Source organism: Silurus aristotelis (assembly GCF_946808225.1).
Source record: "Silurus aristotelis genome assembly, chromosome: 2".
Taxonomy (NCBI): domain Eukaryota; kingdom Metazoa; phylum Chordata; class Actinopteri; order Siluriformes; family Siluridae; genus Silurus; species Silurus aristotelis.
In genome coordinates, this window is record NC_139575.1 from 32,370,774 (window position 1) to 32,393,950 (window position 23,177).

Genomic DNA, 23,177 nt, shown 5'->3' on the forward strand with positions numbered 1-23,177 from the left:
CGCTGAATATACAGTATATTTATTTACCACATGCTTTACACTGAAATAGGCCATGTGAAAATTGTCACCAAAATTTGTGCTAATTAGATACCACCAACCGGCAATGATGGTTCCTTTGAAAAGCTCTCTGCTTCAGCTACAGTCACTAAATGCCGACCCCGCAAACATCCCAAACTATCTAGAGATGTTCCAGCGCTATTTGGATTCCACTTCATGTACTGTTTGGACATTGGACTTCTTTAAATGTTTAAAGGCTCTGGCATGGAGAAGCTGGTGTTGGAACTATGATGATCTCAAATGTTGAGCTGTTTTATGAGTTGCTCAGTGGCTCTTGGTTCCATAAAAACTTATAGAGTCATAATGACTGTATAAGTCTGTAGAAAGGACATTTCTCATAATATTTTATTCCAGTGCTCATGTTAGTTTTCACTCCCTAGTGTTTGGTGTTGTTTTAAAGATTAATAATCACACTCTTGATGTCACCCAAATGAGGATGGGTTCCCCTTTTGAGTCTGGTTCCTCTCAAGGTTTCTTCCTCATAACATCTAAGGGAGTTTTTACTTGCCACATTCATCCCAGGCTGCTCATCAGGGATAAATACACTTCATTCACCTCAATTCGTAAATTCTGTAAAGCTGCTTTGAGACAATGTCCATTGCGAAAGGCACTATAGAAATAAACTTGACTTGACTAAATGAGTAAGACATATTTTCAGAGCAGTCCACAAATCGGGACACATTTCTAAAAGCTCAATTTCATGTATAAATATCACCCTAAATGCATTTATTATACAGTAAAATACACTTGTTATTGTACACAATTTATCAAACTCTCCGAAACAAGAACCAAAAACTCCTTGGCTAATTGTAGCCTTAGATACTTACAACATCTATATCCTTATAATATATCTTTAAAATTAGCCTTTCAGGCTAGTTCAGGACCTTTTCTGTACAATCACAGAAAACCTTTATAAACTATAATGTTATGCAAACTAAAATAAATATTGTTGCTTTATGCAGATTTAATTAAATGCATTAACCTTCACTATCCTTATAACGAGATGAGTGATAGAGCTGCATACCCACCCTTATCTTTTGCACATTTACCCCCTACTTCTTGTTTCTTTTTTTCTGAATTGGGCTCCTGATGGTTTAGACCTTTTTACAGCCAAAATTTTAATTAGGATTCAGCTCTCCTTAATGACGTAACATCACCCAAACCCTGCCTTCCCTTTTCTGTATGAGTGAGGAAACTTCAATAATGTCGACTGTGCAAATAAACGGGGAAAAATATCGATCGATTTTTTATTTTTTTTGCATTGACGCACTGTGACTGCCCATGTCTCATCATATGCCTAAATTCACCACTGCACAGTCTGTGCTTTACTTTGATTGGTGGATTGCTGCGTGTTTGACCAGTTAAGTTTTTATCCACTCATAAATAAAAAGGAATGACTGATTTTGTGAAATATAGTTGAGTAATTTTACTTAGAAATATAGTGAAGTTAAAGTAAAAGTCTGCCCAAAATGGAAATACTTGATTAAAGTACAGATACACGAAAAACCTACTTAAGTACAGTGACGAATTACATTTACTTCGTTACTACCCACCACTAACAACTAACTGCACACAGGCTGACTAAAGAGTAGTGGCACAAGTGTGTTACAAACAACATGAGTGTATTAAACCTGTAAAAGAAAATATGTGGGTGGACATTGTAATCTGTTTATTAATCAATCGTTTGGTTGATTTTTGCTAATGCTTTTAGCAAAGTATTAGCATTACTTTCTGGAACAATCCACAATATAAACAGCAGAGGGCAGTAATTTTTGCTTTAAGAAAGAAAATTTCCTGTTCATATCTCTCATATCCATTCCCCTCGATGGAGGCAGATGTAGCCACTGTTGCCAATCATGTTCTCTTTCTGCCCTAGGAAAACCTGAAAACTAATCAAAAGTATGGATTTATTCTTCTTCTTTCATATCAGTGTTATTAGATCTATTCTTATCTGGTCAGCTTTTAGATAAGTTGCTTAGAGAATGTAGGACCATTATGTAGGAAATAACGAGGCACTGTTTTCTACCTGTGTTCTTATTAACCTTCAGTCACTGAAATCACAATCGCATCCTGTCTTTGAACTCTCTTTGCTCTTTATTTTGCATTAAGACCAAATAGTTTCTATTAATGCTATAAAACAATTCAGCCAATATTATGTATATGTAAATATATCTAGTTTGCATTATTGTGTTGCTTGTCTACTTCTTAATAAAAATACCTTACTTTTTATAATACACTCCTTTAGGATGTTATGTAACTAGAACAAAACAATACTTTGTTGTTGCCAAGCAACATCTAAGTTTATCCTTTCCAGTAAAACGACGGCTCTCTTACGGGGAATGACGACTGGCATCCACATGCTATAAAATCACTCAGGTCATTTTAACCTTTTGTTAAATAGGCATCTATGTGCTTTTCTGTAAGTGATGCACTGAAAACAGTTCGGTTGGTAACTCTGTGAACACCCACGGATGGCAAGGGAAAGAGACAGTGACATGTGGGGAAGGATTTGCATTAAACTGTTCTTGTTGGATAAATAAATAAGTGCTGGTACTCATCTTTTTTTTTTTTTTTTTTTTTTTTTTTTTTTGGCGGCATGTTACCATGTTTATTAATATAGTAATAACTGGGTTTAGACATAAAAGGAACATGAGGGAAATGGACATTACAAATATACACAAGAAAAAAAGAAAGTCTTTCGGGTTTAAATTTAGAATTCAGTCTCACAGAGACAACATTTTCAGTCTGATTGGTCTGAAGGTGTTGAGTCATTTCTTCTTTACAGAAGTTCCAGCTTTAATTTAAATAGAGGGTTAATATTATTGCAATTACTTATTTGAATACAATTTTATAGTACCAAACAACTCAAACTTGATGGCGTTTGCTTGAACAAATGTTTTTTGAACAGATAAATATATGTTGATACAGTAAAAATTTGTTTAAGTAGATGTTTGGGCAGCATTAGTGGGAGGAGTCTCCAGTGTCACCACTGACAAAGTGAGTTTTGGGGACCTTTGGAAAAGTGTTCAGGAAAGGGGACTTTGCATTTTCTAGTTTTTTTAAATAATATGAAAAGCTTTGTTTGTGAGTTTGTTTATTATTTGTGTGTGTGTGTGTGTGTGTGTGTGTGTGTGTGTGTGTGTGTGTGTGTGTGTGTGTGTGTGTGTGTGTGTGTGTGTCTTACTAACATTAACCAAGAGATAATAAATAGAGGCTGGTCAGGGAACAACTGATTATAGAATAATAGTGCTTAATTGTCTTGCCGATGTTCAAAACATTAAGTGTTGTTGAAACGCACAGTGTGTCGTTTGTTAATAAGTTAACGATTGTAATTGTTGGCGAAAAAATTTCAGGAAGTGCGTTTAGCTCTTAAAGGAAACTAATACTGTTTACTGACATCCTCCTCTTGTAAATGTCCCATTGGGATAAATTCTTATCTAATCCTATCTATCTATCTATCTATCTATCTATCTATCTATCTATCTATCTATCTATCTATCTATCTATCTATCTATCTATCTATCTATCTATCTATCTATCCATCCATCCATCCATCCATCCATCCATCCATCCATCCATCCATCCATCCATCCATCCATCCATCCATCCATCCATCCATCCATCCATCCATCCATCCATCCATCCATCCATCCATCCATCCATCCATCTATCTATCTATCATTTTTTTTATTGTAAATTGTTTTTGGAAACAGCCACACATTGTATAACCGCACACTACAACAAAACTATGTAAGTATGTACTAAGTATTTTAATAAGACCTTATAAGTGTATAAACCCTGAAACGATGCCAGAAGTAAATATGCAGATTTTGTAGTTTTGTAAAAAAAATTTTTAGAAACTTTTTTTCTTTTGCTTGTTTGGCCAGTAGCTGTGCAATTTATCGAGTTATTGTTAATGTTGTTTTCAGAATGGCAAAGTATAATTTTTAACATATTTGAAAGCTTGTAAAATTGCAATACCATCAAAAAGTTCTTGAAAAAAAAGACAGATATGACATTGGGACTTTGGATTTTAAAACTGTTGCACCAAGGCTGTTAAATAATAAATGGAAGCAGGCTGCAGTATAAGCCTACATGAATTTATGTGAATTGGCAGAATGCTAGTGCAAGCACAGATGGTCACACGTCAGGGTGCACTCAGTGACTTCTGCCAGTGCATCATGGGTGACAACAGCAACCTGGCTAATAACCTGTGCAGTTTCAGTGAATCAAGGGTGAATAGATCGGTTCATTCTCATTTATTATTTCCTTAAAATGTGATTTTATTGCTCTATTGACCTGCTGAATTCATTCCAAGGAAACTCAGCATGAATGTTTTATTTAAATTATTTATTCAATCTTTATGTTTCACTATTTCTCATTAAGAGTCAAGTTTTTTTCTTTTGCGTTATTACCCTTCAAGAGAAGTCAGGAAATGACGTATGCCTTAATATTAATAGCTGGCTGCTATAACATTAGAGGCATAATGAATCATTTGTTCCACCCCTTAAATGTAACATAAATGGCTTTTTTAATAATTTAAACTATAAAACATGCCAGGCTGTGCATTTACAGAGAAATACTCATCTTTAGGGTGGTAGCAACCCTGTTAATTATTTATCATGACAGCACAGATCATTTTTCTATATTCTATATTAATTGGCAGACACTTTTACAGACGCATTATGATGTCATTTAGGTGCTTCACCTTTTGAAGCAAAATAAAATAAACCACATGGCCAATTTTCACTCGGACAGGACAGATGGAGAAACAGCATCTGAACATCTACCAAAAAAACAAAAAAGTCAGTGTAGCCTGTTCAGTTGCTGTTTAATAAACACTGTAATATAGCTTTTAGTTAAATTATATGTCCTGCAGAGCCCATAAAATGGGTACAAAGATGTTGGCACGTAAAATTGCTACGTGCACAGATGTGTGGAGAAAAACATCCGATTCGCTGATCATAAAACCATAAATGTACAAATTACAGTGCCATCAAGTCTCTCATCAAGTCAAACACTTGGAGCTGACTTTTTTCATACACATGTAGAGGAAGTTATTTTCATATCTTAAAATGATTACTTGGCACCATGCTCCTATTTATCACGACTCAGCTTGACCTAACTGTAATATGCCTCAAGGTACAATGTGAAGACATGAAATAAGCTTCTCTGTACAGGCACCCAGGTTGTAAAGTAATTTTTTTCTCTGGCTGTCCAAATACTTGTCATTGGCTGTCTTTTAAACACCTGCAACTTCACCAAGCACTTAAATGATACTAGAAAAAAAATCTACTTGTGTTATGCAATGCGAATATTTTACTTTTTATTCAATTTGTACTTTAAATATTAGTATTGGGTTGTATAATATTAGTTAATAATATAATGTAGTATATATTTTATAGTATATAATAGTTAATAGCATTAGTATGAAAAATAGTTGCCTAAAATTTAAACACAAAATAAGTGTTAACTAAACCAGACTATTTCCTGGTTTGGTATATATCTCTGAAGATCTATTGTAAATCAACTCTTTGTGTCTGTATTTATTGAATTATTTATTGAAGCCAAATAATGCATTCCTACTCAGTTTAATTCTTACTTTATATTAGTTTTAGCTTAATAATATTTTCAGATCCTGATATGACCATCATCTGAGGATCATACTCATATACATGTTTAACATCTCATCACTGTCTCTCTAAAACAATGAATAATAATAATGTGGGCTAAATCTAATCTAATAAAAAGACTTCCAAGAAAACTGGATGCCTTTTCATTAGCTTTTTAAACATAGCTGGGGTGAAAAGAAGGTCTGGATGCAGTCGGCTTTCCATTTCATTGCAGAAGTGCTCAGTGGGGTTGATGGGGTTGAGGTCAGGTCCCTTTACAGCCCAGTCAAGTTCTTCTACACCAACCTAGGCAAACCCTGTTGAATGTACGTTGCTTTGTGTCTCCAAGGGGATTGCCATGACATGTTTGGACCTTTTGGTTTTGGCAAAGGGATAGTTACATGCTTCATTGCACAAAGACAGCCTATACAATTGTGAGTTTTCAATGTAATGGTCAAGCGTTCACAAACTTTTATACATGTAGTGTATATAGTAGAAAAAATCTTTTTTAAAAGAAGAAGACTACAAAGTAAATCCCTCTTGATAAGGACATCTGCCAAATGCTATAAGTATAAATGTAAATTGAATAGTTAGAGAAGGTTAGTGATAATTAACATTTTGATTATTGTCAAATTCCATCATTTTATTAACCAAAAACTAAATCTGGTTTAGAGTCAAAGAAGGTTTATCCTGCAGATACACACTGCAGATACACACTACACAGTAGCCTTCAGCTGCCTGCTGCTACACAACCCATTAGTGACCTGCATCAGTAATGATTATGTGTGCTTACACCGGTACTAAGTGACATGAGAGATGACTAACGTCTATTTGCCTTGCTATTCCAAGCCAGCAAATCAGTGGCATCCTCCATCAGAGGTGGCAGTAATGTCACTCACTTTATGGACACTTCTCACTGCTGTACCAAAAGGTCATACTACACAACAGTGACAGCTCTCTTCTGTCATAAGGTGTGTTTTTTTTCTTCCTTCGGCATTGTTCTCATCATCAGAGGCTAGATTCCTCTCAGTGCCATGACATTTAAAAATAGGCCTAGTTTATTAACCTCCCTTGAGACAAAAAAGAAAGAGGAAGAAATATAAAAGATCAAAACTGAGTCATTGTGTTTGCTTAGTGTAAAATAGAAAATGTAATATAGTTTGGCAGGAGTATGTGGGTGGGATGAAACAGTTCATCCTAATAAGATGAGTATTGTTTTAATTCATTGTTCTTGTTTGAGCCTTCTCATTTACAAACACAAATCTTCAGTTGGGTTGTGTGTTAAGCCTAAAGTATACTGACTTTCCTTTGCTATTGGCAGAGAATTTCCATGGCTACTATGAACTTTGGATTACCTTATTTTAGATCAACACAAAGATTTCCCATCTCCCATATGCTCCACGCGCTTATTGTCTTTCTCACCATAGGCATACCAAATCCCGTAGCCTAAATCCGTGCTTTTGCTTTCTCACTCAGCGTTACTTGGGTTTCAACAAAGCATGGAGGAGGGGACAGATGCATGGAGGAATGGAGGAGGGGGTGATGATGGCTCCAACACCAACCAGCCCTCTCAATCTATTTCCCACAGCTGAAGTCCATTTGACTTAATGTGTGTACCTGCATGTCCTATAGCACAGTCCCCACTAGGACTTGGGTTTGGGAAAACGATCTCTCACCTCTTACAACACAATGCCCTCCCCCTGGCTCATCAGCATGTGTCAAAGCTCACAGCTTAGACCCCCTAAGCATTGGGTTCAGCGTAAATGGGCTCAAATGGAGGAATGACAATGGAAAGGTGTGAGGAGATTGCCTTCAGCAATCGTGTGCCTGAATAATATATCGCAGAGTGACTCTGCAGAGTGTCTAGCTCCCAGTGCCTGTTTGTTATACTGATATAATCTTTATATAATGCAATATGAAACAGTACTCCCATGTACCCAGTGTACTATGCTATATTATATTATTTTAGCAAGTTCTTTTTGTTTCATATTCCTCCCACAAGGCTTAACCACTTACTCTCCCGCAGCTTACTGCAATTCAAAGTTTCTAAAACTGCTAATTAAGGATGTTTTGGGGGGGTTCTAACAATGCCGTTGACACTTTTTTCTAAATGTCAAAAAGTGTGCAGCTATGTCTACTGCCAGTCACATTTTGTACTTCAGGATCTTTGGTGTTGAAAAATTGCACTTGGAAAGTCTTCAAAAGTGATAGCAGTTATAAACTGTATATGTGAATGTAGGTAACTATCAGTATTTGCTAAAGTAAAATTGAAATGAAAGGACTTAACCTTGATAACAGACTTGTTTAGCTGTAGACAGTCACGCTATCATGATCTTGCCTAGACAACAAGTGTAGTAACTATGTAGGAAGTCTACCATTAAAAAAAAGAGAGAAAACAAAAAACAAGTTTGGACATGTGAAACCTCCTGCTTTGTGCTATTTAAAAGGCAAGTTGTTTAACAGATACTGGAAAAGTTTAATTTAAGTCAAACCACAGAGTGTTTATCACTTACTGTATAAGTGGTTCAAAAGACACTGAAGGCTAATGGTATTAGTCAGCTTAGCAGTGAGTCAGATTCTCTCTCTCTCTCTCTCTCTCTCTCTCTCTCTCTCTCTCTCTCTCTCTCTCTCTCTCTCTCTCTCTCTCTCTCTCTCTCTCTCTCTCTCTCTCTCTCTCTTTTCTATTTCTATTTCTCAGGTGTATCCATGGCTACCACAGCCATTCAGGTTGTTGAAAAAAGAGGAACGTGTGGGTGAGGTGTTATCTGGAGCTGCAGTAAATGACAGCAGATGAATGAACTGAATCGTTGTACTGAAGCCAAAAATAAGTCAGTCAAGGTAAAAAATCTGAATTTAGATTTAGTGTTTGGAGTGAGCTTCCATGGCTTCAGTTTGACCTACACTTTACCTACAGTCTTTTCATTCTTTTCATATCACCCCCAGGCAATATGAAGATGTTTTGGAGGTAAAGACAATGAAAGAAAATTAGGTGACATCCTGACATCACGTCTTAATGAATCCCCCTCTGAGTCACCAGGCTACAATTAAGCTTTAAATTGCAAGGTTTTTTTTAAGGGTTTTATCAAACTGTACATGTCAATTTTTTTAAACCAAGGATTTGATACTGGTGATGACCTGTGTCCATATAGTCAACAACATGTTTAAAGTCATATGGCTAAATAGTTATTAAATTTATCAATTAATTATTTTCTCTCATAATGTGTGAAAATGACAATTTAGTGGTCTTTACCTAATCTTTCACTGTGCCATTACCGGGGTCTAATTGCAATTTGTAAGGTTTCACAAATATAAATGTTATAAAGGTGTTACATAACGTCAGTGTTCAACTTCTATGTTTAGAACAGGATTACAGGGAAATTGATGGGGAGCAAAATTTATAAGATACCTTTTCATTTTCATGGAATCATGAACACTGTGACCGAGCAAACCAGCATATTTGGGTCAAAGCTTTTAAAAAAAGAAATTCATTAATTTGTTCAGAATAGTTCTCAGCTAGAGATTTTGTACAAAAAAAAATCTAATAAAATAAAACAAAAAAAGTTACCCATAGAAATGGGTGATTATATAGACACTCGGTCTGTTGCGAATTTAGATTGCAAACAGAAAGATATAGATAGGTAGATAGATAGAGAAAAAGAGAGAGAGAGATGACAAAATGATGACACAGATAGACAGAGAAAGAGAGAGAGAGATGACAGAATGATGAGTCATTGCCTTATTTACAAGGACACATGATATATTCATGCCTTTAATGCTGCCTTAGAGCTGAAGTGTAATGCGTTATGTTGAGTAAATAACACACACACACACACACACACACACATACACATTGATAAAAGTCTACTGGGTTGATGTTGTACAAAGAGTTTAAACACCAAACTGCCTATGTCCCGGCAACATATTCAAGAAAGAAAGTGAAAATACATTGACCGTATACTACATTTATGATTTACGATTCCTTCTGTTCTGGTCCAATGCGTAAAACGTATCCAAAGTAACGGGCCTCCGTAATTTCTGATGCAGGAAAGTGAGTGCAGATGTAGACCAGACAGTGCTGTCTGGCATGGGGATATACCATTCCTTTGAAGGCTAAACATGAATAATAGATCAGAGACTAAAGAGGTTTCTTGCGGTGGAGTTTCCCCCCCTAGTCTTTCCTATGCCTTAGATTTTACAATCTTACACGTGATAGACAAAGACAGGTATGCCTAATGCGCTAAAGATTTGTGCTTCCGTTCATCACGAAAGATCTCTACTGAAAAGGTTTTTAGGATCACCTAAAGTGGACATAAACGTGTCAATGATGTGTACCGTTATATACTATATCAAGATCATAGCTGCACAATGTAAGAAGCAGGACCTTCTTACCCTTTTTCAACATTATATGTACTGAATTCATGTGAATATCTGTGAACTCTTTCATGTAGAAAGATTGGTTATGAAGTTGCTAGAGGTTTTAAAATCTTACAAATCTAATTTCGGTCAAAACTATGGTCAAGAGATAAGCAGGAAGTGTCTTTTGGAGGTTGAATGTGTAAAAAAAAAAAAATCTATGAAAATGACTTGCTTGAAGCGAAATGGACACTTCAACAACACCCTGTTGTTTTCAGGCCTTAATTTATGCGTGCCTGGCCCTTTAAGAGCAGCATCCACCTTAGAGAAACATCTGGTTGTTGAATGAAACCCAGCCATTCATAAAAACAGGAAAGGACCCGCTGCTATTGGCTGCCCGCAGTCTCGTGCGTACGTAAATCATTTGCGAGCGCTCATTGGTCGATAACTTGAGTGGCGTGTAGAATAGCCAATGAGCATGCATTCTGGAGTTAAGCACCAGCCCTAGGCTGAGCAGGCGATTCCATTGAGAAAATTTCAGTCTGACTGAGGTTTTCTAAGCGCGCAGCAAAGCGTGCACCCTCAGGCTCGTGTGTTTTTCTTTGGAGTTAAAGCATTCCTGTTTATTTTTTTTTAAAACACTTATTAGGATTAAAGTATAGAAGGGTGAGTATATTTGCATATATTATATTGTTGAGGTTTGCTGGTAATACACGGAATGGTGATTTTATTTTTTGTGTATTTTTTTTTTATTTGTTGTTGAGAAGTTTAAATAGATGTTTATCCCCCTGCTCGCGATTCCGCCATTTTCTTTGCCTGAATCTCGCTCCACCATTTTCCCCTCGCGCTAGTTTGTTTGCTTTGATTGTTATATATTTTTATTTATTAAATTATATAATATGCGGGGTCCTTTGTATTGCATGCGGTTTTCAATCGAATTTCCTTGCCGCCTTGCTGCGCTCGAGTTGCGCACAGTGTCGGGATTTGTATGAATGGAGCGAGTTTTTTTTCCGCTCGCGCCGCGCCAGAAGGATCAAATTTCACTTCATTGAGAAAAACAAGTGGGGGGGGGGGTGTAGAAAGAGGGGGAGAGAAAAGCCAGAGGGACTGAACTTCTTGAACTCAGTCTTCGAGTTAACCCATTCTTCTACTGAGTTTTTAATCCCCCCAAAGGTCGTTAAAACTTTAAAACCAAGTGCGCGAGCTCACTGCTGTATAAATTGCATGCACTTGTATTTATATAGAGGGCAGAGCCTGGGTTTCTGCTCACGGCCGTTTCATAATCTAGAAAGCAATAACAGTAAATGATGGCTGTTTTTTAATTGCATCCTATTTTAGTGCACGGTTTGCCAAGGTTGCAGTGAGGGTTTTTTTTTTCATGGCATGATAATCTAGTTCTTGGGTCAGGAAAAAAAGGAAGAAAGAAAGCACGCACGCTCGAGCACTCAGAAGTAAAGACACCAAGTTGTACCCTTTAATTTTCTTGTGTTTTTAAGTATGCATGCATGCATTTCTTCTTTTTTGCCGTCATTGTTACTTATTTTACCTGGGGAAAAATGTGCCTTTAATCCATCCTTAAGAGTGTAAAATTTTTCTGTGTGCATGATGTGAAATCTGTTCTTCACGTGGTAGGTTGATCACTGGACACCCCCCTCTCTGCTCTTTCATTGTGGTTTATAATTCTGTGCCTTTATTATTATTATTACTTTTGTCTGTGAAAGTGCACTGTAATAGTGCATTTAGTTATTTCATAATGGTCTAAAACATTTGAGGTTGTATGAGGTGAAATCTGTCCTTATAGATTATAGACATTTAATAGGCACTCTGGTTTATAAATGTCTCACTGGTTAATGCTAAGTGTACATCTGTGTTGTGAAATAATGCACATTGTAATCTGGTATCCCCATTCTTTATCTGAGATTCTAAAGGGTTGCAGGGACAAACAAACAAACTGGTGGGACACAAATGATCAAAGGGACAGTTGTTCCAGTCCTCTCGTGGCATGAGATGATTGCCGACAGCTGCCTATGTGTTTATCCTTCTCTAAGTGCAATTTTTCTCGGCTCTTCCCAATCAGGACCTAACCAGCGTGGAGATCTGCCTCTTGAGAGACGTGTCTCCCTCCATCGTTCCCTCATTTGATTTGTCCACTCTGTGCTGTTCATCTCACAGCATGGACAGCTTTTATGATCAACAGGTCCCTTTTGTGGTGCCACCTAATGTAAGTTTCATCACGCCTTTCTTAGAACTGAATCAAAACTTTTTTTTTTCCATTGGTGTGAAACCCTCATGTGCCTTTTAGTATGTGTCTGACCTGAGGAAAAAAAAAGGAAGGCATACAAATGTACTGTGATTATGTAAGGAAAGGTGCAGTATCTTATTTTACTCATCAGAGTGTATAGATTCTGGCAACATTTCATTATAAGATTTAGAAGTCGGCTATTTGGAGTTATCAAAGCCCACTGTTTTTAATCACAATCATCCGTGTTTGCAGAAATGTCAGACCAAGGAGCCATCATGCAAGCCACTGAGTGAGAGAAAGAGGAAGTTCATGGACAGTGAGCTCGCTCAAGACACCGAAGGTAATCAGCGTTACTTTGTCTCATCTGAATATGGCCGTATAATATAAAACAAAAGGATTAGGTTCGGGCAAACGTGCACAAACCATAAAACTTTTGTCATGCCTAATTCTTATTTAACCGTCATCCTTCCCAGAGCTGTTTCAGGACCTGAGTCGGCTGCAAGAAATATGGATAGCTGAAGGTAAGCTTTCAATTCGCTGTTTAAAATCACTGCGTTGAGTTCAAAGCTGACTAAAATGAATTCCATATGTTAAATCGGTGTGCATGTATTGAATGTTCAATGACTACAATGAGACATTTTGTTTATTTTACTCACTCTAGCCCAAGTACCTGACACTGAACAGTTTGTTCCAGATTTCCAGGACAACTGTAAGTATCTGACCTAAGTTACAGTATTTGGGGTTATATGATGGGTTTGTAGGTCTGCCAAAATGTGCTACTTTGCATGTGATTTATCAATTATTAATTGCAGGCTGTAGTGTAACAATCCACAGTTCATGAACTATACACCCAGTTATTGTGTACTTTCCCAAGATTGCCAAATAATGTCATTGGTGAACTCGAAAGGAAAAAAAACCACCCTAGTTGCATTTAAGGTCTCAGAATAAAGCATGGAAGGTACAAACGTGTATCTGTAAAACACCACTTTCAATTCTGTATAATGAAACAAGACTTTGCAAATCAGGTTTTTCGTGAGCGATCCCAGGCCCATTGTACTCGCCAAAGGCAGTTGTTTCTCTTTTGGATTTTGGCATAAGATTTAGGGGTATAAAAAAAAAACAAAAACAACCTACAACTGAAAGGATCCCAGTGGGCTCTGTGTCATTCCTTATAATGTGTTCTGGGTTGAAGAAGTGTGTGCGCTCACTCAGGGATAGATGCTGTGCAGGGCCCCAACATCCGACTGCAGTGCCGTAAATCACCATGGCCTTCAGCACTGTGACATTTTAATGGGTCAGGATACACACACACACTTCATTATATGCGGTACACTAGTCCTTCTGTTTCCCCTTGTTAGGCTTTTTTTTTTTTAACCCCCATTTGGCTTTTGGATTTTGAAGTGCAATTATGTTTGTGTTCTATAGTGATAATGTGACTTTGTGTGTCTAGTGACTATATGCACATGCATTAGTTTGTGTAAGGGTGTCTGTTTGTGTGTGTGTGTTAGTTTGACATTGTGCTACGGCTTTGGCAGAGGGCTGATTAGTCTCACAGAAGCCCCTTTCAGCATGCCTGGGGGAAAAAACATTGCCGTTTTTACTGAGATCATGCATAAATCTATAGGTTCCATGACGTTTTATGAGTAAATAAACACATTTTTTAAACCATAGTGATGTAATTGTCATCATTTAATAATGCTGCCCAATACAAAACTGGGTTCCATGAACTTCAATCATCTAGCAATGTTTTTTGTCAGTCATCTGTTTCATTTCACGGTATTTGGTTGCAATGATTCTAAAAGCCACCTGACATAAATTAATACTATTTTCCATTTTTGTAGTGATGTTCCATGGCCCGCCACAAACCAAAGTAAAAAGGGAAGACAGTCCAAGCAGAAACTTTTCCCCCTGTGGACAAGAGCAAAGACTCTCGCCATATGGAGAGAAGTGCCTTTACAGCTACAGGTATGTTTTCTAATGTTTGTTGTAGTTACACTGAAACATGCTGCGTATAAAAAAAAAAAAAAAACCCTGACATTTCCACACGTCTGTTTCTCATCAGTGCCTATGAAAGGAAGCCATTTGGATTCAGTAAACCCCTGACATCACCCCCTACCCCTGTATCACCTTGCAACTCTGCACATAACCCAGGGACACATCCCCTGCAGAAAAGAGTCACACCTCCAGTCCATACTCAGACACAGGGGATACTAGCTGTGACTGGCCACACTCATCAAAGAATACAGAGCACAGTTCAAAGCCAAAGCCCACCTTTTGCAGTGCCCCGCCCACCTGTCACTCACCCAGACGCCTCCTACAATGCAGATCACAGGTATGATACTAGATACTAGTGTTTCTTAGAGACCTCCAGTTTCTGACACCACATGCTTAATTTAAAATCCTGAATGATAGATGTGTTAGGATTCGCATGCAGTTCAAACCTGGTTGTGGAGTCGAGCATTTGTGTGTTTTTCCTGCACAGACTTGCTAAAACCACGTGTTAAATTAGCAGCTAATTAGTTGGATCAGATTACTTGGTACAGTATTAGAGCGCAGGGTCAAAATGGGCAGGAGTACTTCTGGATCAGAGCTACAACCTAAATAAATATTCAATTAAAACCTTTTATTTCAGCACTTTACAAACAATTCACTCACTTGAAAATGATGCACATAATTTAATTATCATACTTTACATTAATAATACATTATTTATTTAAAATGGGTTTTTTGGACACCATTATATGACATAAAACAAATCTTGAACATGTGAGTTGATTCGGTGCATCAGTTAACCGGTCTAATTTCCTGTGTGTCTTCTGCTGGAGCAGTTAGTCGTCCTCTAATCAGCTCTCGCTCAGTCTTTGGGTATTAACCTCTTAAGGATTCCATGCTGACCCAGAAGAAAAAGCTATTTTTATTCCACAGGTTAAAGGCCCACGCTAACTCTTGTATTTATTCCTTCTGTAGGTTCCACAGGCAACTATCAGAGCCATGTCTGCCTTTCCCACAGCCCGATGCTCGCTCTGGGACTCCATACCCACCGCAGAACACCAACCACTTTCCACGAGAGAACCGGCCGCAATACCATCGCCAAATGTCTGAGCCGGTAATCCCACTTCCTCCACGGGGCTTTAAACAAGAGATGGTGGACCCACGGTACCCTGAACATAGGGCCTCTAATGTTGCAGCCAGTCGTGTCTCATCGTTCCATCACATGCCCATCAAACAGGAGCCTCGAGAATTTGGCATTGATTCTGGTGAGCAATGATGGGTTGCACCGTATCCACACTCACTTTTTCTCTGTTTGTTCTACAGCACAATTGCTCACTTGAGTCATTGTTAACTTTTGATTGTGGTTGATATTTTTTTATTTTTTTTTGTTGTTCATAACATGAATAAATTGAACCAACTAAATCGAGTTTGCCCATATTGCAGAAATACAGAATTGTCAGTCATCCTTTGGGAAGTCATCGAACTTTTATCAGGCTAACAATGAAGGTAAAGATTTATACATTCTCACTCAGAGTAATTGCACCTACACTTTCTTTGTTTTCGCCATCAATTTAATGTTGATTTCAGCCATTCCAGAGACTTTTGAGGTTAACCTGAGGCTCTCATGTTTCCTCCATATCCAGGCTTCATGTATGATGGAGAGCCTCACCTCTATTACGAAGACGCGTGTGTTGTGCCTGAGCGGCTCGAAGGAAAGTGCAAACAGGAAGGGGTGAGCTTCAGGGAGGGGCCTCCATACCAAAGGCGGGGCTCTCTGCAACTCTGGCAATTTCTGGTCACGCTCTTGGACGATCCATCCAACAGCCACTTCATCGCGTGGACCGGCCGTGGGCTTGAGTTTAAACTCATTGAGCCTGAAGAGGTCAGTTTGGAGAATGTGATTGCATAATTGGTATGTTTTTTCCTGTGTGTAGAGAACTAATTTGTGTGTGTGTATAGGTGGCCAGGCGCTGGGGAATTCAGAAAAACAGGCCTGCCATGAATTATGACAAGCTGAGCCGATCTCTCCGCTATTACTATGAGAAGGGCATCATGCAGAAGGTAAAGGCACGTTCCCGTTCCAATTTTTCCTTTCTTTTTTGAGTAGTTTACATCATGAAACCCATCTGATTAGTTGTAATATGTAACATTTTATGCCATTAGTTTGTGGTATAGCCCTTGATGTTTTATCATAAGTCCATATGAAATGCTTTTTGATAACTGGTAATATATTATAAAACAAAACTCATCTGTGCATTCCTCCCTGTTAAACAACACAACTAGTCAAGTCTAAAATCGTACCTTATCTAATTCTTTCAGTTCTGATTGGAATTTTCAATCAACTTCTGCGTTTCTCTCGAACACAGGTCGCAGGAGAGCGGTACGTGTACAAGTTTGTATGCGACCCAGAAGCGCTCTTCTCCATGGCCTTCCCCGATAACCAGAGGCCATGCCTAAAAGCCGACCCTGATGCGATGCAGGTCCCCGAGGATGACACGGTTCCTCTCTCCCACTACGATGAAGCCAGCAGAGCCTCTTGCGTAGATGGCAGGGATCAATGCTTGGCAGGGCTGTCTTTCCCTGACGGCTACGCTTTCTGAACTGCTTTCATCTCCGATTGGACTCTCGAATCACCTCCACTCATTGAGCAGGACCAAACAAGTCCACATTCACATGCATGATTTATTTCCTTTTTACACACAAACCTAATTTACTGGCATGTATAAATATCACACACACATGCTTGTATCTTTTTTTTCTGTATTGTGTTCGGCCCTTTGATCCTCTTCATAATGTCCTTTGAACTGTTTTTGCCAAGCACACACATTCTCTACTGTAATGCACATGACATTTTGTCTTGCATGCTTTTTATTTTATTTTAATTATTTTTACTTCGGTCAACACTAAAATGGGCGCTGCCATATTTTTGAACCAGCTTCAGGTTTTCTATGTATAAATCTTTAAGTGAATACTCTAAAATGGCTTTTGTGCACTGTTTCTTGTGTCTAAACCTGGCTGTGTATTTCTCAGCTCTGTGCTTAGGTGAAATTTCTTAAAAAAGAAAAAAAAAGTCTGGCATCTTTTAATGCTATCCAAATGCTGAATTTATTAAAGTATGTAACATGTTTTAATGGGAAGTTTGTATAATATTCCAGACAAGTATGTGCACCTGCTTTATTATTACCAGCCTGAAAAAAGTGCAAGCGTTTCTTCTTTTGTAGAAATATTAAAAGAGTAAAAATCTATGTATATTATATAAGTATATTTTTGCAAATGCCTGCATTCGTTTTCATTGTTGCACAAGCTATAACTCCGACCTTTTCTCGCTCAAATATTTGTTAAATTTACACAGTGGAAACTTGGGCTCTATTTAGACAGAAAATCTAACTTTTCTCTCTCTTTTTTATTTATTTTTATTTTTTATTTTTTTTTTTATAAACTTACTATGTGGGGGGATTGGACTTCCTGCATTTAAAAAACGAACTTGTTCAAATATGGATTTAAGAGAAACGTATCTGACAATCTAATCATTTAAACATTGCTATAGCTGTCTAAAGTTATCCCAGTGTTGGGTTTTCGTGCTCCAACTTGTATTACAGAGATGTTCTAATAACTGCCGAGACATAGAAGCTTGCAATTGTAATGGTATGGATTACCAGTGGGTCTTATTCAGCAGTACGTGGGGTGACAGCTCTGTAACATGGGGTTTATGGGTTACCTTTACATCCACTATTATACTTTATAATCTGTACTGGGTACAATAAACTATTTTGTGCTTCACTTAAACCTTGTAATGTTGTTCTTCTGAGGTATGACATAACAATCCAGATCAGCCTAAATAGTTTTATAATCAGAATCAGGTTTATTGGTCAAGTGTGTTGACGCACAAGGAATTTAGTGACTCTCAAAAGTACAGACATAAATATCACTAAATCTGAACACTTTCTTAGGAACACTTGTACCTTACCAATGCCCAAGCAATGCATACAATCCTGCAGATAGCAATAAAAAAGTTCTTATCAACAAGGGAAAAAAAATGTGAAATCAAAGAGTTTTGACGTTTGTAATGTTTACCATGGAAACTTTGCTGATGGAAGAGGTCAGAGTAAAATAGCTAGTTGGTTTGAGCTGACAGGAAAGATACAGCAACTCAAATAACCACTCTTTACAACTGTAGTGAGCTGTAAAGCAACTCCAGAACACCCTGAGACACAGGTGAAGACAGTAGATCTCATTGGGTTTCACTCTGATAACCAAGAACAAGAATCTGAGTTACAATCAGAACAGGATCACTGAATCTAGACAGTTGAAGACTGGAATTATATTGTGAAGTCTTTTCTGATCCTTAATCAGAAGTGAGTAATGGTCCTTTTCAATTTCATGGTATAACTGACAATGCCTTCATAACATCCAATGTTTGATGCAAAACCTGTACCTAGAATGTCAAATAATGTCAAACACCATTTGATTTACTGGTGCAGACCAGGAAAAGAGATCATTCTCAACATTCCAAACATTATTTTGACCTATTTTTCACCATTAAATGTGTTACCATATCCCATACACTAAGAAATAAGTGTATAGGCATAAGTACCTAAATTATTTTAAAAAGGGGCAGATTGTGATGGCTAAATGAATGGATTAGTGCGTCTCCAAATGGCAGGTATTGTGGAGTATTCTGATAACTGATAAACTGGGAACAGGGTCATGGGCAGGAAAGATTAATTGAAGCCATGTAAGAAGTGTAGGCAAGCACATCTGGTCACATCTGTCCACTGCCAAAATCATCTACAATGGCTACAGAACTGGATCACAAAGCAATTAACAAAATGGCTTGGTCTGATGATTCTAATGTTCGAGGTAAACTGGCAGAGGCAGTTGTGTTGCTCTGAGCAATGTTCTGCTGGGAAACCTTGGGTCCTGGCATTCATGTGGATGTTGCTTTGACATATACCACCTGTAGAAACATTTTGTAGACCACGTTACACCTCTTCATGTCAATGGTATTCCAAAAGGGTAGTCTTTCTGCAGGATAATACTGCAAAAATTGTTTATGGCAAAGAATTCCTCCAAGTCTACAGGGCTGACTATGCTAAATGTGTTTATTGTGACCATATATTTTCCGTTTATTTCGCTGCCTCGGTAGACACACTTTTGGACACAGAGAAGAGGTTAGTGTCAGGAGACATTGCCATCTGGTGGCGACATATATCACTGCACGTTGCAAAAAATATTTATTATTTTATTAATATTAATAAAAATATATTTATTGGTTGCTGAGAAGAACCTTGCTTTCTTTTTCATGTTAATGTAAAATGAAATCTTAATTCGAATACCAAATTTAAGGTAATTTATAATAAATTCATATGAAATAATAATATAGTAAATATTTTGTATTATAATGTTTTAAGGGTTCTTATTTGTATTTCTGTCTTTTTTAATTACCAAAAAAAAAAAAAAAAAAATTATTGTTTTAATTACACCCAGGACAGCTACTGAAAACTGTAACGTCGCACTTCCGGGTTTGCCCGATAGGTAGATGATCATAACGAACAAGAACATCCGGTTTAGCAAATAATAATAATAATAATAATAATAATAATAATAATAATTATTATTATTATAATTATAATAAAATAAAAATAGTTCACACCATTTTGTAGCGGTGTTTACAGAAATCATTAATAAAAATGACCCTATCTTTTAATTCCGTTCAAACAGAATTACCACAAAAAAATATGCGTTTATTCAATGTGTCATCACTTAACGACATGCTCCCTTACAGCCGAGTCACGTGATTTGATGATTCAGTACTTAGACATGCAGTTCTCATCATGAGCTAATATGGGTTGCACATAAAGTCAGCCTCAATATACTCATCTGAATGTACTACTAAATAAATAAAAGACAATTCCACATTGTCACATTGTCTTCCAATTAAATTTTTCTTAATTGGAATATAATAGATTCGCTTCTCTAGTGATTCATGTACCGATTCTTTTAGTCGAATTCCAAATCCACCCTTCGTAGTTTTTGTGTAACCGAGTGTACGTTTACGTTAGAGTTTCTATCCAATCAGTTTTCACTCCTCACGTCACGTGTTGCCGAGGTCAAAGCCTCTGCATTGAGCCTTCAGAATGGACAGTGTGATCGCTGGCAGCGTTCAGCACAAGTTACATGAAGCTGTTGCTTTAACCAATCAGATTTATTTATTTATTTTTTTTTTTGGTTTGGTAACAATAAAATAATGTACGTTATTGAACGTGACACGCCCCCTTTCCCTCCACCCACCAACCCCAGACCGCGATCCCACCCCCTCATGGCACCCGATCATTGAGTGACAGAGTGACCTGCCAATAGCAGCGTCACTCAGCTGTGAGTGAACAGCTGTCCATCCAATCATAGCGCGGGAGGCGGGATTTATCGAAATAACGCCAGGGTAACCCGAAGCTTTCAGTGGAAATAGTTTTCACAACTTCACACGGATCTTTTCTCAAATTTCGTTTCCTGGCAGTGCGATCGCGGGACATGGCGTACCCTTACAGCGGAGTGAGTTTTCCCTTGTAGTTCTTTATCGCACTTTTGCGCATGTCTTTAATGATCGTACGAAATTTCAAGCGGAAGTGGACGTGTTTTCTAATGGGATGTGGGATAATATCGGTATTTTGGCTAAAAAAATAGACCTAATTGTACATTATAGTTTTAAACAGGTTGAGAGAGTTGCTATTTAACGCGATAGTTGATGAAATGCCCAGCTGATCAGGGGTAGGTGGGCGAGGGGTGCTAGGATCCGTGCCTTGGGCAGGGCAAAACGAAAGAAGACTGGGTATTTATCTAAACACAAGCTTATATTTATCATCATTATATATTCACATACATAAACATTCAATAATTACTGGACGCTTGCCTCTGATTGCATGGGGAAGAATGAAGACGGACCCCCCCCATCTCCATCTATTTTTTTTTTTAGGCCGAAGTGTGTATATTCAGATAAAGATATATAAGGAAGAAACATGTCATGGTACTGGTGTAATTAAACATTGAAGTCTCTTTGGGGGAAAAACAAACCCTCGGCATGTTTTTTCCATTTGATCATCTTGCTTCCAGGTAGGAAGTGGCCTAACATCTAAAGCCTAACCTAAGGCTGTTTTTTTTTTCTTCTTGTTCTTCAGGAAGTTGTTTTGTTTAAGGAAACCTCCACCCTAAAAAACATCAAATGTGTTTCTACTGTAACACATGCGCTGGTGATCATTTAATGGCTGATGCTGGACCTCTGTTATTTCCTGAGGTGTTAGTGATGGTGTGCCCCTTCTGACGTCATTGGGAGGCACTTCCAGAGCAGTTACTATAGGAGAAAATCAAAAATTTTGGTGTGTTGAGAGTCTTAAGAACAAATGAGCAAGAGCTTGATTTCTTGCTTCGTTTGTCATATTAAAAAAAAAAAAAAAAAATCCACTGAAATCTGAAATGACATGATGCACAATTGATAACACCGTTGAGATACAGAGATGGCTAGAGCTCGGCGAAATGGCATGTGATGAGCGAGAACGGGATGATGGTTGTGCCATCAAAGAATGCTTTTGAGCCGAAAGGGTTGGACAGACAAAACACTAAAGTGCCGCTGCATTATTCTCAGTAGGTAGACCTGAAAAGGTAACTTGTGTGCAAACGTCATAAGCCGTATCCCAGTGGCTGGAACGATCTTATTAATTTTGGCACACGATGAAACAGTGAAGACTCTTTTTTTTTTTTTAAGCAACAAGTTAGCCAACTGACTGCTGACTGTGATAAATGGTGTATATTTTCCGACTGTGATCTGTGTCATAAATTCTAGATTAAAATCTCATTCAATGTAAGAAGTGTTATTTTACTTCTGACGCTGTACGCACCAGTGTTAATTAGATATAATTCTGTAAACTATGCTGGAAATTGAAGTTCTTTTAAATTTGAGTTTAAAAGGGATTTTGAATGGGCTTTTCCTTCTTTGGTTCGAGGTTGGGAAGTACAGGTTGGGACCTCGAGTTTAACAATGTAAAAAATCCTACTTGAATGGTTATCAGCAAGGAGTTGGCACTGTGGGTAAAAATAGATGTCCATGCTGAGGAAAGAAGTATTAAATATAATCTAGTTCACCAGAGATAAAAAAAAAAAGTATTAGTTTGCTTTTTCTTAATGTATAATCAGAACATTAGGGATTTCTTTTAATACTTTAATGAGTGTGACTGCACTGTTGTTTCATTCAGAAATTCCAGCAGGATTGTTTTCTATATTTTGTGTAATGTTGCATTTCTTTACCCAATTTGCAGCAACAAGCTCGAACCCTTTCACACAAATGTTTACCAGTCATTCTACAGCATCGGAACACGTCTAAACCTGACTAAAAAACTGGAAATTCTTCGGAAAAACATTTCTCAGAGAATAGGTGTGTCGGTGGGATATCGGAATTGTGTTCTAAAGAAGCGGTTTCCAGAGCGTCCCCATGATTCACTTTTTTACGTTTTTGCTATATTACAACCACAGTGCCTCAAGACAGGCTTGTTCATTGAAGGTTTTATTTTATGCCCTGTTGATAAAAACAGCACTATAGTAGAATTGAACTAAATCTATTAATTATACATACAAATGTCAGCATATATATATATATATATATATATATATATATATATAAAAATTTATTTTTTTCATGGCTGTGTGGTAAAAAAACAAGCCGATAAACACAAAAGCGAGACAACGCTGTGTTGTATAGCTACCCGAGTATTTAGCTACCAGTAATCAATTCTGCTTGTGTAGAAGACTTTAGAGTATTTCGTTGTGGTAAAAGTGGTGTTTCTGATTGTAAGTGATCAAATGGAGCTGTGAGAAACAAGAAACAAATGCTGCTTTGGGGAAATCCAATCCAATGCAATTTCTTTTGGCAACTG

General features: G+C 37.6%; 2 protein-coding genes across 3 annotated transcripts in view; both read left to right on the top strand.

The window, feature by feature from the left end:
* The first annotated feature begins 10,533 nt into the window (after positions 1–10,533).
* etv5b (ETS variant transcription factor 5b) lies at positions 10,534–18,042 on the top strand. Of its 2 annotated transcripts, none has more exons than XM_083533380.1 (12): positions 10,534–10,688; positions 12,100–12,243; positions 12,517–12,604; positions 12,738–12,785; positions 12,926–12,973; positions 14,106–14,229; positions 14,327–14,596; positions 15,232–15,521; positions 15,700–15,762; positions 15,900–16,138; positions 16,216–16,323; positions 16,623–18,042. In XM_083533380.1, exons 2-12 carry the CDS (start codon positions 12,196–12,198, stop codon positions 16,854–16,856), a joined length of 1,560 nt encoding a protein of 519 aa, XP_083389506.1. In that variant the 5' UTR covers positions 10,534–10,688; positions 12,100–12,195; the 3' UTR covers positions 16,857–18,042. The 2 variants fall into 2 exon arrangements, with proteins under 2 accessions (XP_083389506.1, XP_083389507.1); XM_083533381.1 differs by having other exon boundaries at positions 10,539–10,688; positions 16,216–16,317.
* A 2,604-nt stretch (positions 18,043–20,646) lies between these two features.
* Positions 20,647–23,177, top strand: part of gca (grancalcin) — a 16,259-nt gene continuing 13,728 nt past the window's right edge. The window contains exon 1 of the mRNA XM_083534587.1: positions 20,647–20,805. Within this exon, the coding sequence (XP_083390713.1) occupies positions 20,785–20,805 (21 nt within the window). The 5' untranslated portion in view covers positions 20,647–20,784. The remainder of the gene's footprint in view (positions 20,806–23,177) is intronic.